At 36.7% G+C, this 14240-nt stretch overlaps 1 protein-coding gene across 4 annotated transcripts in view; it reads right to left on the bottom strand.

The window, feature by feature from the left end:
• Nucleotides 1-14240, bottom strand: part of WWC3 (WWC family member 3) — a 94133-nt gene that overhangs the window by 42041 nt on the left and 37852 nt on the right. For 3 of the 4 annotated variants that reach the window (XM_085584375.1, XM_021527756.3, XM_077781588.2), the window contains exons 3-5: nucleotides 10273-10476; nucleotides 8140-8216; nucleotides 5962-6041 (exon numbers count right to left, since the gene is read on the bottom strand). In XM_085584375.1, coding sequence (XP_085440501.1) covers nucleotides 5962-6041; nucleotides 8140-8216; nucleotides 10273-10476 — 361 coding nt within the window. Of the gene's footprint in view, nucleotides 1-5107; nucleotides 5209-5961; nucleotides 6042-8139; nucleotides 8217-10272; nucleotides 10477-14240 lie in introns of those variants that run through there. The other variant, XM_085584382.1, reaches the window with a different exon arrangement.

The raw sequence follows: 14240 nt of genomic DNA, 5'->3' as shown, positions 1-14240 counted from the left end.
GCCAAGACCACTCTAAAGACAAAGCAAAGCAGTTATCTACCCAGATTCTGCAGAAGCAACAAATTTCCTGGGTTTAATATCCTAATGGAAAGCTTACTTATGAGTAATGTTTGTGGGTGATTTCATGCACCAAAAACAAAATGAACCTAAAACTAACCTAGATGGTTCTAACTCAGAAGGTAATCATGGGCAGTCTAGCTGTCATATTTTTCATGTAGCATCACATATTGCAGTATCTCTTTCAGGGCTTCTATTTGATCCTGCTTTAGAAGTTTCTTTCTCAGAAGAAATTTTTATGGCAAATGCTATTGTGTCATTATAGGCCTCTTAGACTATCTTTTCCATAAGATATCTATAAGACATTATAATTCTGCACTGAAAAACATGGTATGGGAACATCCCAGAAGATTTTACACCTTTAAGAAAGAAGCAAGAGAACAAGTTACAACATCAGACTGAAGTAATTCTGATGTTTCCATCTTGACATATTAAAATCACTCAAAGGGAACATCCACTGGCTGAGTTTTCAACCTTTTTCCCAACATTTTACAATAGTAAAGGACAACATATCAGGATGCAGAAGACTAGTCCAGTGTATCATCTTGATAATTTGCTTTGCTTTATAGATAAAGAATAAGACAAGATTACTTGGTCTTGGATTTACAACAAATGGCTATGGAGTTTTGTCAGGTTATTTACAGCAACTATTGAAAATCACGTAAAGTTCCTGTTAAAATATGGAAAACTAAATTTTCTTGTTAATCTAGCATGAAAATAATATATATAGAGAAAATGTGGTAACTATAAAGGTCTTTAGGCCAATGCTAAGAACAAATAGCTTCAGGAAAAGGTATGTCATGTTAACAGAATTAAAGATAAAAACACACATCATTCATGACAAAGGACATCAATCTACAAAAAGATGCAGTAGGAGAGGATATGCTATACATACAGAAGAATAATACTCAAACTCTATTTAAAATATTGAGACTAACTAACAAGTTTCAAGATAGCTATTACATTAAACTAAGAGAGTCAACAAGAGACTCTCAGCATGTTCTGCCATTTAAAATACAAACAGTGCAATTCCCCTTACTTGTTTTAAAATTAGAACTTTAAAATGAAAAATCAAAAGGGGTAAATAAAAATCATGTGATTTCATTGTGTAGCTCACAATATTTAGGGAAAAAACAGGTTGAATTCTACAGTTTTAATTAGTTTGGGTTTTTTATGACAGTGCTTTTGGAGACAACACAAAATAAGTCAAAATCTCAAGATTTTTTGAACACAAATGTTCCCAAGTTACATAAGAAAACATATAATCTTCTATGAATACTGGTTCAAGAACAAGAAAGGACTTAAATGTCATGTATATTAAATGGGGGTTTGTTTGTTTGTTTTTGTTTTCAAAATTTTTCCTTGAATCTTCACTAATTTTTAGTTAAAATCCTGAGCAGATAAAACCTGGATAAAACAACTAATCTAAATCACTAGAAGTCATGTTAAAAAAATAACACATTTTTATCTAACTGTAATGTTAAGAACTATATTCAAATATTAGACATGAAAATGCCTTCTACACAACTGCTCATTATACTGCTTGCCAGGACTAAGGTGGCATTTCAGGAAAAGGAAATTATTTAATTTCAACCAGATTTCTGTCCAGTTATCCATATATTCATGCTCCTGGACGCCACTTTGGAGCCCAGCTTATGAACTGATATTTGTTTAAGGAACGAATCGGAGAAGTTCCTATTGCCAAAAATATTTAGGCTTAAATCAGCATTACTGGCAACCCAAACTGACTAAAGTAGCTTACAAAATTACCTATTATTTATTGTCTATTATTTCTTTTCCTTTATTTTCATAAAGATCTATTTCTGAAAGCCATAGAGTTAACAGGAGTCTTCCATTTTATTAATGGAAAATAGCACGCTCAAAATATAGATCAGACCTTTGTATTGACAGCAAGAATATTCAACTAACATGCAAGACTGTAAGGATACAAAGATGATTCTAGGACACATGGACTATTAATGTGCTTGTCATTGTTTCAGTCCTACAGGGCAGATTCCATGTTCCTCCATTTTCGTCCACCAAAGCACAGGACTGTACTTGAGCAAAAAATCTAATTTTAAAGTTTTTGTCAGATCTCCTAACCTCTAAATGAGTCTGTAGTTACAAATTGTTTAGCCAGTTCTAATTCCTTGTCACTCCCAACCTCTCACAGCATTCACTCCGCTCCCCTGGCCAACCAGCCAAGTTTTCATTTCCTTTGTTGCTAAACGCCTTCTTCCTCCAAAATTCCTGCCGGGGAGCAGTAGGGTCACTGAAAACACAGGGGAGAAGGAACTGCTCCTCCTTCTCAGTCCCTGCTGCCAGGTCAGAGGAAGGAATTTGTTCCAGAAAAGGCTCATATTTAACCCTGTATGTTTGGACTGTGCACGATCAGATGCACCTTGGGGCAAAGGTGGCGGAGGCCAAGGTGCACCATCCTGCAGGGTGGGGGTCTTGGCAGGCTTTGAACAGTGAGCTCTACAAAGTCTCTACTGGGCAAACACAAACCCATGTCCAAAGGTTTATCACACACAACATTACCAAATTTAGATGAAACTGTAGAAAGTATTGTCCTGATAAAAAGCTGCCACTTCTATGAATATTGGAATTCTGACAGTATTGAAGTTGTAGAGGTATCAAAATCCCCTTCAATCATGTCTCCACTCATAAAACCCCACTTCTATAGTAAATTTGTGGTTTTGTTTTCTTTTCATTCTCTTCAAAGATGGTTAAGCCATTTTACTAAAATTAAAAAGAACAGAAAACAAAACACAGTCCAAGGCAGACACTGTACATGGAAAATGTAAATGGAAGAGATTTGCATTTAACAAAGGCATTTGAATCAGACAGCAACATAAAATTATGGAAATACTGAGACACCCAACCACCCTCTCCATAAAAACTGTGTCTTCTCTGAGAGCTATACCAAGCAAGGCTGCACAGAGAGTCAACTGGCATCAAGTTCCAATATCTGCACATGATGCCATTTTGGTAACACTTTCAAAGCAAACATTCAGCCAGACATAAAGCTCCAAGTTTGAAGGCTCCTAATGTTGTTCTTGGCTTACACTTGAAATAAAATGATGTACATGCCTTTAAAAAACCTGAACAGGATGTATGCCATTTGTAGTTTGGCAGTTAGTCGAGGATTTGACTTAGCAAAAGAAGGAAGAAGAATGACGCAGACCAAAACTTCAGAAAACGTAACAGAAGTGGGAAATGTCTGAAACGCAATAAACTTTAAAGGGGAAGGGGAAGCGTGGTAAGGGGGAACAGGAGCAAAAAAACCACAGCATTTTTGTTTTAAAGAAGGAGCAATGAAATTCTTTTTAGACAATATACTTACTTTGAGGATATAGAAAAACTAAACTACTTCAGCCTTGGTACTTGACTTGAGTGACCCTTCCCTCCCAACAAATACAGGAGGTAGGGAAGAGATTGCACAGGGACAGGCTAGAGCACAGTTAGGTTTCCAGGCTAATTTGTCTACTGACTACACAAGGAGGTGACAGAAGCTCCTCTCTTCAGCTGTTAGTTTAAGTACTCTCCAATTTGGCTCACTTTCTCCTAGAAGCAAAAATACTCCTCAAAAACCCACATGTATCTCACCAGAAGTGCAAATAAAAAAACCACTTAAAAGCACAAAATAAAAACAAAACCACAAGTCTCTCTCACAAGTGAAGAAGTCACTGCAGAGAGCAGAGCACAGTTCCAGGTGACACACAAGCAAAAGGTTCTCTCCCCAGCTCCAGCAAGCACAACAAGTGCCACCCAGTGCCTCAACAGGACAGAGGGCAACCGTAGCAACAGCAGCAATGAGCACACTGAAGCACTGAGTTGTCATGCCTGAACTTCTAAACTACATGACTGGAATGACCACTGACTAATCAGATATGCTTTAAAATAATTCCTCTCTTGAATGTCTCTCATATAACCCCATCCTGGAACATGGGCAACTTGACTTGGGCTATAATCCAAGACTAACATTTGTATTCTTAATCATTTGCAGACTTTAGTTTTCAAAAAGTAGCACAGCTCTATTGGACTATCTTAAATGAATTATACTAATTAAAACAATCTTGAGTTTCAAATGGTCTTCAAATACTTTCATCATCCTAGTCAAGTGGTTAGTCCTTTTATAAAATAATTGAACCTATACCCTTAAAATAACCCAATAACCAAGAGAAGTAAACAAATTAAAAAAGCAGAAATGGAATAGCAATTCTTACTTTAAGAAAATATGATTAAGAATCATAAGTCAAAATTTGTTTTTTTTCTGTTACAGTTTACATATCTACACCACCATACTGATATGTTGACTATATTTAAAATATTACTTAGTATATTGAAACTGCAAATACTTTGAGTGTTTTATTTTACTAATTTTCAGTTAATATCATACATTACCAATTCCCCCAACTACCTCTAGATGCTTCAATAAAAATACATTTATGCCTGTAAATGATTACATTGTATCTGCCTATTAAGAATTTGGGTATTTTGGTTGAATGAGTTTTCTTCTATAAAATTTTCTAGAGGCATTATAAAGCAAAAGAACCTTGTTTTAAAAAAATCAGAAAATTTTGTTACTAAAAAACCAAACCAAACACACAAAAAATATTAAGTGCATGGGTTACCCCTTCTTTTTGAAAAGTTAAATCTGAGAATCTTCCTTTAATTTGTTTTGCTATCATAGTGCCAATCAAAATTGGAAAATAAGTACCCTAACTGCTCCAGGGTCCTTGGAATTTCATCAGAATTCCTGAAGTAAAAGCCCATGCTTTGCAGCACCAACACAATAAATCCAAAGCTTCAAAATATTTCTGCAGCTGCTGCACTTATGTTGCAAAATGCATTAGACATGCAACGGTTACAACACTTTCAGGAAGCTCCTGCACTAGGCAGTTTGTTCACATGCATGCTGGAAAAAAGGCCAAGGTTTCTAAACGCACAGCCACATATCCAAGGCAGATCCAAGTGCTGTTCCAGCTCTTGGTCTAGCCACTGCCCTTGCTGAAGGAATCTGGAAGCCACAACAACCTGTGTTTACCTGCCATCCTTTTCATGACCTGGCAACCTCTTTCCCTATCCCACTGGGCATCCCGTGTATGCGCTATGTGTGTAGGTGACTAACAACACACAGATGGAAGTCACGCAGTTCCCTTCCCATCAGATGGCCTGCAGGAAGAGTGGCAGGGAGAGGGTCACCACAACATTTCACAACCTTAGACACCACTGGGCATGCAGGGAACAGAGCAGGGCTGCCTAATTGCCCTGGGAGCAGTGGCAAATTGCCCTGAGCTTCCTTTCCTTACCGGGAGGAGACAAGGAGTCACATTACATGCAGACATTTTGCACACATGCAACACAATCCAAGGTCTCACAGACCACTAGTTTTACAGTACAAGCAAAAGTCAGTCATACAGTGCAGAATGAGATGGCCTGACCATCAGGTAACAGGGAGAAGCACTGTTGTCATGTACAGAATTCCCTCTAGGAAAAGTTCTGTGCCCAACCAGAAAGCCTTGGTACTGCCATGGGGAAACTACTCAACAGCATGGTGCTTTGGGTTGTGCTTTAGGCAGTAAGTATCTTCAAGAAGTATTTGGGAAATATTTTTAAAATTCCAGTTTGGCAGTATCTTGAAGAAAAGTTAAAGAACATGGCCTACAAAGCTATTCTTGCATGTGAACCTATGAAATCACAACTCCAACTAATTCTGTTTAACTCTTCTTCTATCCTTCCACATTGTTCTCACCCTGTATCACGATCACAGCAGAAAGTCTGAAGCAAAGCCTTTAACGTTTTATGTTTGACAACAGTGTTCTATGAAATTCATTCAAAGGCAATTAAAAAATAAACTCAAACCACAAAAAAAGATCCTCACACAAACTCTTTACTTACTCTTGCAGAGTTTCCACTCCTTTTTCTTTATATTGCAACTCCTGCTTCATCTGTGCCAATTCTCGTTTCAGCCTAGAAAGCTGAATAATACAAAATAATTAAAAGTAAAAATAAGTAACAGTAACTTCCACAATAAAAATAATTGTTTTTTAAATAAAAAATCTTAAGCTACTTTAAAGAACTTGAGGTGATAATTTCTCTTCTCTTTTTTTGCTTTAAAATTGTGCATTAAAATAACAGAAGACTTTCTTAAATATCATAAGGCCCAATCAAAAAGTAGTCAAAATATTAATTTTTCAAAGTATCAATTTCCTAATTTATTCTATAAGGCTCCTTTCTCCAACAGTTTATGCTAACAGCTAACAAGTTTCAACCCATATAAATTTTCTTCTCCCTTTGTAGCAAAGACACCTTTCAACTGTCTTCAATTTTTCAGTCAACTTTAAAAAAGACAAAACATTCAATGCTGCTAATTTTTCAATCCAGGAAATCAAAATTACTGGCAGCAGAACTGGTCTCCCAGAAATGGCAGCCTGGCTTTCCACAGTTATTTTCATATTATCCTGCCCTCTCAACCCCCTTGACAAATATCTTGAACCAACTATGAGCCTAAATCAAAAGTGACACAGCAAAGATGTTTCCAGAAACCTATTCTTGTGCTTTTATGGAAATCTGAGTAGGTTGTGCAGACCATGGAAGAGTCAAGCATGATCTGCAAAGAAAGAGCTTCTTGCCCTCCAAAGCTGACAGATAACTGAAGGCAACAGGGAGAGGAGAATGCAAGAGACAGCAGACAAATGAGGGGAATAGAGGTGTTTCAGTTTGTGGTAGTGAGGCTAACACTGAACGAGCCCAAAGACGGGCAGGGATGGAAGAAAAAAGCTCTCTTCTCTGAAGCTACCAAACTCAGGATATTTTCTAGAATTTACCCAGAGCGCTTTTGATTTTCATATGTACCTCAGTAAATGACAAAATCATTACAAAATAGATTTAAAAAAAGATGGTAAAAAAATTAATTTTTCTTCAGCTCTATTCCAAGAGCAAGGGGCTTTGCATCAGTACCAGGCTACAAACCAGGACTGTCAGAGTCCCACCATTCTACACAGCTCTCCCTTTCGTCAAAATTCATAGCACAAGCCCCTAAGCATTATACCTCACTAGCTCCTTTAACACTCACCAAAAGAAACATGAGAAAATGAATCACTAATATCCTGCACACAAAAAGTTTATAGTGCCTATTTCATTCTATTTCCTGAAACAACTCAATGACTACACAGTCACTTGAACATAATATTGTATGTATGTAGTAGGTCATTTTGTTTAAGAGGAAGAGAGGAAAATAGTCGTAAGTGAAAAACCTCGTTTCTTCAAATATTACTTAAATAAATAAGGCTTGTTTTCTTGTTTAGAATATGCTGACATTTAGAGTATGTAAAACAAGCAAACACTAGTCAGCATGTAATAAATATACACAGATAGAATAAATGCCTTTCAAGGGTGGTGAAAGGGATTTATTTTCAGAGGAACTCATGTGAAAAGTGGTCACTACAACAACAGTGGAACACTATCCTGCATGGATAAGTATTTTTTTAAAGTACTTACTTATCAAAACCATGACTTTAGTTTTTTTAAAAATACATAAATAAGGAACATTTTTGTTACAGAACTGCCTATCATTGTCAGAATACTTCAACTTCCCTCTCCTCATAAAAGAGCTCCAGCCAATCAGCTGAAAAATTATATTTGGCCAATAGGTCTACTGAATTGTGAAGAGATTTCCAAATAAGTGGCTAAACCTGCAGTCCAACAGAACCTCACTGAAAATGGTTAAATAGTACGAAGACAGTGGGTTTGAACTGAAAGAATCTGGCTGCAGAGCATTTTCTACTTGTGGCAGTTTGTAGAGAGAAAGCAATTTCTGAAAGTCTGGCTGAGCTTGCCTCTGACATTTGTAACAAAAATGTTTGCATTTGTAACATGGAAAAAGCATTACTTCTCAAGTGAAATGCAGTTAATATAGAGCTACGGGTTGGAATAAAAAAACACTTTTCAATACCACATTTCTTTTCATTTAATGCATGCAATGTTCAGTGTAAATGCTAGTAAAAGAAAAACAGACCCTCCCTCCCTTCCCCACTCTTAATTCATATTTTTACAAAATGAAAAAAGATTACTTACTCTGTCACGACGGCTGGCTATTTCTGCTTTAATCTGATATGGGTCATACTTGGTATTAGCTGAAAATCCAGAGAATGCTAAACAGATGGAAAACAGTATTTTACTTTTTTCCCCCCTTCTTTAATACAATTGTTAAGATGTGTCACTATTTGATAAACCATTTCATTAATTCTTTTTCTTACAAGTCATTATCCTCTGTGCTGAAGTACAACTGAAGATTTCTATTTGACCCACCTGAAACATTTTTTTGTCCCAAACAACACCAAAAATTGCATACAGCAGCACCGCTATTTCCTAAAAGCAAATAGCCTCTATGATAAGATGATGGCATCTACTGAAGCAAGCAATTTGTGTAATATTAGTAATTACTAGTTACTTTTCAAGTACACAGAATTAACACTATGATAGGAACTAAAGTTTAAAAATTATCAGAACAGAAGGCACAGCTAGGGAGAGAAGCTGCCTTCTAAAGCAACAGTGTGGGGAACTGAAATACAAACCATCCTGGCACGTGAGCTCTTAACACAGGCTATCTACAGTTAGGCAATGATTTCAAGCTGTGGCATTATAAGCCAAAGCCCACACAGATGAAGTAAAGGTCCTAGAGGATAGATGGGGCTAGAGCAACCATGATTTATGCAGTGAGCCATTCAAGGCAGCACTGGCCCACTGAAAAATGCCTGGTATGTGAATGGATGGGGTTGTGCTGTCAGACCTTCCATCCTTTTGCAGAGCTGAAGGCTGCTGCACTGCAACCCATATCCGTGTCTGGGGCTGTATTGGACCTTTTGACTCTTGAAATAATACTGCAATGCCAAGGTCATGTCAAGCATGCAGGAACTTGCCAAAAAGAGTAGTCATACCTGGACTAATTCTCTGAATCCAGGATTTTCTATGTATTTTTTTTAAACAGTGCTGATAACTGAGTCACAAAACTGCTGCATGGGCACCTCCCTGCCAACCCACAATTGCTGAGCTCACCTCCCACTCATGCACACGACACTGAGTCAATGGAAGCACCCATAAGCAAAGTGGAGAAAAATACTTTGTGAAGTCTTAGTTCTTTAAATGCAACAATTTGAAACAAGTGGAGGTAGAGGCAAAGATATTCACTATATAAGCATCCAACTTAGGTAATGTAATTGCACTCACATTAGAAGTCTAATATTTCTGTACAATAAAAGGAAAAACAAGCATCCCACAATGGAGTGGAGGACTCAAATTAAGAAAAACAAGTGGAGAAGAAGCTTTTAGGAATCCTGAGTTAACAGCATGATTAATCCCCAAATGGATATTTTTAAAAATTTTTAAAAATCATCTGAGTAATCAGTCCATCCCATTTTCTCAAAACCGATACATATGACATCAAATCAATATAAAATATATTAACGCATCTCTAGAAAATTAAAATATTTTTCCACCTCAAAACAAGCAGTTTTATGTATTTGCTCTTACAGATTCTCATTATCAACTCCAGATATACCTACAAAACCCCAAACTATCAGAAGATTGAGAAACATAAATAAATTGACTAGCATTTGCTTTCATTACAAATAACCCCCGATTTTATAATTTTCAATCATATTTTGTTGCTGTTTCAAATAACTTGTTTTTCTAAGAGCTTCAAAAATATGAAAAAGTCAACAGCTTGTCCCTAACTCTTTGAAAATTTGCTGAACATTCTGTGGATACACAGAAGGTTTCCCCTAAGCTGATGGCTCCCTCCCATATTAAGTGGAAAATAATCTTTGCATTTAGGAGTGCAGGTAGGCAGCTGATCCAGCAACATTCAGCCCTTTGTTGCCTTGCAGGAAGCATCACTACACCTGGCTCCAAGATGGGTAGAAATACCAGCTGGGATGTATGTCTGTTTAAAGTTACATCATTTTTTAATGTTAACATTTATCCCTATTATATCTCTGTTGTAACAGACATAACAGGAATTGGAAGACATTGAATTGCAGAGTCAAAGGATAGCACCTCTCTGCTGCAGACAGGACCTTCACTCAGGGAAGAATCCGGTGATGGAAATACTTCACACTATTTCTTACACCACATCTGGTGACGGCAGGTATGTAATATCAAGAAAAGATAATAGATAGATTATAAGATAAAAAAAGATAGTAAACTCACAGCTGGCATAGGAACGGCTGTCATCCTCACACATTTTGTGCAATTGTTGATATTCTTCCTGGGCTAGTTCGAAACGCTGCTGCTTTATTTGGTAAATCTCTTTCTTGGCATTGAGTGCCTCCTGGGCGACTATTAAATATTCCTTTAGCATGCGTTCTTGCTCCCTTCTCCATTGTTCCCTTGGATCCTCAATTTGTGTGAGCTCTGAAGAGAAAAAAGTAAAACATTAAAATAAAATTATATGACACTTTGTGCCACCAAGTCCAAGTTATTTTTGTTAATGTCCATTCTCGACCAGCACACCTGACACTACAGTGCCCAAAATCATTCCAGCCAGGATGAGAAGAAGGAAGGATGCAGAGTGAAAGAACAGGAAAGGCTTTTCAAATATAAAAGGTATTTGAATGTTATTCTTTTCTTTACAAACCAGCGCAAACCCAAAGAAAACAGTAATTTGGCTCTAACCTTCCTTCATAGCCAACTTGAAAATTCCAAGAACTACCTAAAAACCCAGAACCACAAGGAAAAATGAAAGGTATCTCAATGCTTAACCCATAAGTCTATGAATAGCTGGAACTATCTTATGATACTGCATACAACTTCACAAGCATAACATCTTAAAAGGACAGAGGCTACCCCTACATAGTTAAGAAGAATAAGGTAATTCAACAGAGAAGTCAGCATCTTAGTCTCAAATCCATAATGCTTTTAAATCACTTATTTTTTTTGTCTTAAGAAACAGCAGTCTGATGTTTTTCCTTGCCAGAGTTTAGACCAGTTTTTATTTAAACACAAACCAAAAACAGGTTTCCACAAAAAACAAATCTTTCCCATATCTATTGATTTTCAAGGTTATTACTTGCAAAACAATCTCTTTGCAGTTGCAAAGGCATTTGAGGATGACACACATTAAAATCCTAAAAAATTATTAGTTCATTTTGAGGGTTCTTGTGAGTCAAATGATATGTTTTACATTATGATGTCCATATAAAGCCTTTTGTCTAAATGTAATGTTAATTTCTGATGATTGAAGCTCTACCAGTAAGAAGCTGCTGCAGACACAAGGTCAGTGTTCAAAGTAGTGGCAAAACCTACAGCACAGTCAGAAGCTAAGCACCTAGCAATTTTTCCAAACCTAGTTTCTTACAAGAGATGAAAGCCAGTTATGTTTTGCATTAATCCTGGGTACATAATTCAGTATATTGGTACCAGTGATGAAATACAAAACCGTAGACGATTGCGCACAACAGATTAAGAACTTTAATGGTGTCAAGGTCATGCTAGCAGCTGACCATCTGAAAGCCATCTGAAAAGTATATAAACAAAAACAGAAAGCTCATCAAAGAGCAGTGCCTCCAACAGATTTGCAGATTAAGTTCCTAAATAACATTTTCTTTTAACAGCTGTACCTTTCTTTTGCTGCAACTCCTCACACTGAAACAGTATAAAGATAGTGCCTACAGTTCTGCAATTTTTCCCCATTTTCCAGGGACCCCTTCAATTCCCTTCTGACTCCAGTGTCCTGAAAGTATCTCCTGTGCCAAGGACAGGATGTGTTTTGGCTTGTTGAGTTGCCATAAATCCTCCTCTACATGGAGGGCAAGCAGAAGAAAACAAGAATTCTTACTGCTGCCCACCCTTCACTGAGGGCATTTCAATTTCCACTGCTACCTCATGTGTCCGTAAGTACCCCTGAAACCTGTGAAAATTTTAATATTCCTAAGACTGCTAAACCCTCATGGAAACAATGAGAAAACAGTAAATATTTATAAAACAGATAGGCTTACTAGGATTCCGTTTTTGTCTTTGAATGGTAAATTATTAGTTCTAATCTCAATAAACAGCCCAGGCTAAGGTGTTACATTCTATTACACATTAAACTTCTGAGATCCTATAGTTCAGGGCACTGCATCTCTCACAGAATTATTTCAGAAGACTTCTGAAAAGCTAGCAGCATTCACTGGAGGTAGAAAACTTCTTTAGTGCATGGGAAGCTCTGCTTTTTTCTGGTTTATGAAACTTTGCCCTGGATTTCTAAACAAGTTTGCCACATAACAAGACTAAAACTACATTGTATGATAAAATTAACTTCCTTCATTTCTTTACAACCAATTAAAAAAACCCCACTATAGTAACTCAAGAACAGTCCCAGACAAATGCAGAGAATATATTATTCCCTCACTGGGGAATGCCCAACTGCTTAGAGGAGACTTCAAAGGCTCCCAAGACTCTGAGGAGGAGGGAAAGGAATTCTGTGGCTGGCAACCGCCAAGGTTTTTGAGCAATGGTTGGATAACAGCCAAGAGCAGCTTAGTAAGGGTGTCAACAAAGTACTGAATTTACAGAACAAGATGGAGATCAGGGTTGGAAGCACCATTGAGATTTACAGAAGATTCTTCTGTTCCTTGGTTTTTTTCCAGTTTAAATGAAAAACTATTGCCTAGAAATCTTTTTCTTGCTTCCTGGGTAAACAAACATAGCAAGAGACTTAGAAAAAAATCAGAAGTATTGCTGTTTTCTTTTAAAAGGTGCAAGGGCAAAAAGCTTAAGAGACTGCACAAAACATGAGAGGTCCCTAGTAAGTGTAAATGCAGAAAGACTCTCTGAATTATCCCTTGCATTTTCTCACAGTATTTCTTGACACTGAAGTACTTCTAACTGTTTTGTCAATTAACATAGAACTCTAATGCTGCATAAAGAATTTAATCCAGTCAGCCACAAAAGTTAATCCAAATGTTTTCTGCTGAAGCTGCCATTCCAAGTGGTTTAGACATACTCATTTCAGAAAAACGTTTCTTCAGCTCCTACACCATCTCTGCCACTTGTCTGACACCACCTCATGATGCACATGACTGTCTATTCATTGGCTCTCAGTTCTACAAAGGAAGTTTACGCGGTCTTGATTGGTACCTTTGATGCCCACTGTTTAAAAATTGGATCAAATGTCCTACTAATTTCTGAATAATAATTATCCAGCTATAATACCAACTCCGTCTTCCCTCTTATTATAAATCTTGCTGGTATTAGCCTAAGGGTGACAAACCCATTTTACTGTGACGGTTGAATTACCATTTAGGATAATATCTGTGGGCTGCAAGCAATTAGTTATCATGAAAGAGACCAATTTTGCAACCCTGTTAATTGTTGAATGATTCCTTTTACTCAGTTCAGCACTGCCCGCATGAAACTTCTATCTCTCTGTTCATACATTAACTTTATTTCATACCTAATATGATTAACTTTACTTTTCCCGACCCATTAATATTCATCTTTTCTTTCTGTCTACCCACTGATCATTTGGGAACTCAAATGCTCTTTGCAAAGACTCTCTTCTACAATTTTTGCTCTCAATTACACAGAAAAAAATGCAAGCCAGCTCTTACATGCCTACAATGATTAATATCCCTTCTGTAAGTTCAAACTTGAAGTATGTGGTAAATCTGCTAATAACAAAACTCAAAAAGCACAGGGAAGCTCTGTTTTTGCATGTGATGCTGGTTGTTATTTCTATCACAGAGGCCTATCAGTAGCTTTTTTAAGGCACAACATTGCAATAGGAATTCATTTTCTACTCATTTTCTGCACGGACTCTAAACCCACCTGCAAATTAAAAAAATAAATTTAAAAGAGTTGGCAATACTTTCATTTTTTTAAGACATGCACATACTTCGGTGTAAGTGCACTCCATTACTGTACTCCAATGTCATCCTCACTTCTTATTAAATTTCTATTAAATTTATTAAATTTATTACATTTACTAAATTTAGCACGACAGCAATCCTTAAATTAATACTTTTTTTAAACACAGAGTTATTGAAAGAATTATCTAACAGTCTGTATTTATTGCCTTTGAATTTTCTTGTCTATCTATCCTTATGATTAATGTATGAACAGCTGTTTAAAGTTTATAATTTAGTTAATGATCTTTGTTAAATTTCACAACAAGTAAGTACTTGTATAGGTCAAAC

Source organism: Lonchura striata, chromosome 1, assembly GCF_050655825.1.
Source record: "Lonchura striata isolate lonStrDom1 chromosome 1, ASM5065582v1, whole genome shotgun sequence".
Taxonomy (NCBI): domain Eukaryota; kingdom Metazoa; phylum Chordata; class Aves; order Passeriformes; family Estrildidae; genus Lonchura; species Lonchura striata.
Note: the sequence above shows the minus strand (reverse complement) of the source record. Positions and strands in the feature narration are given on the sequence as shown.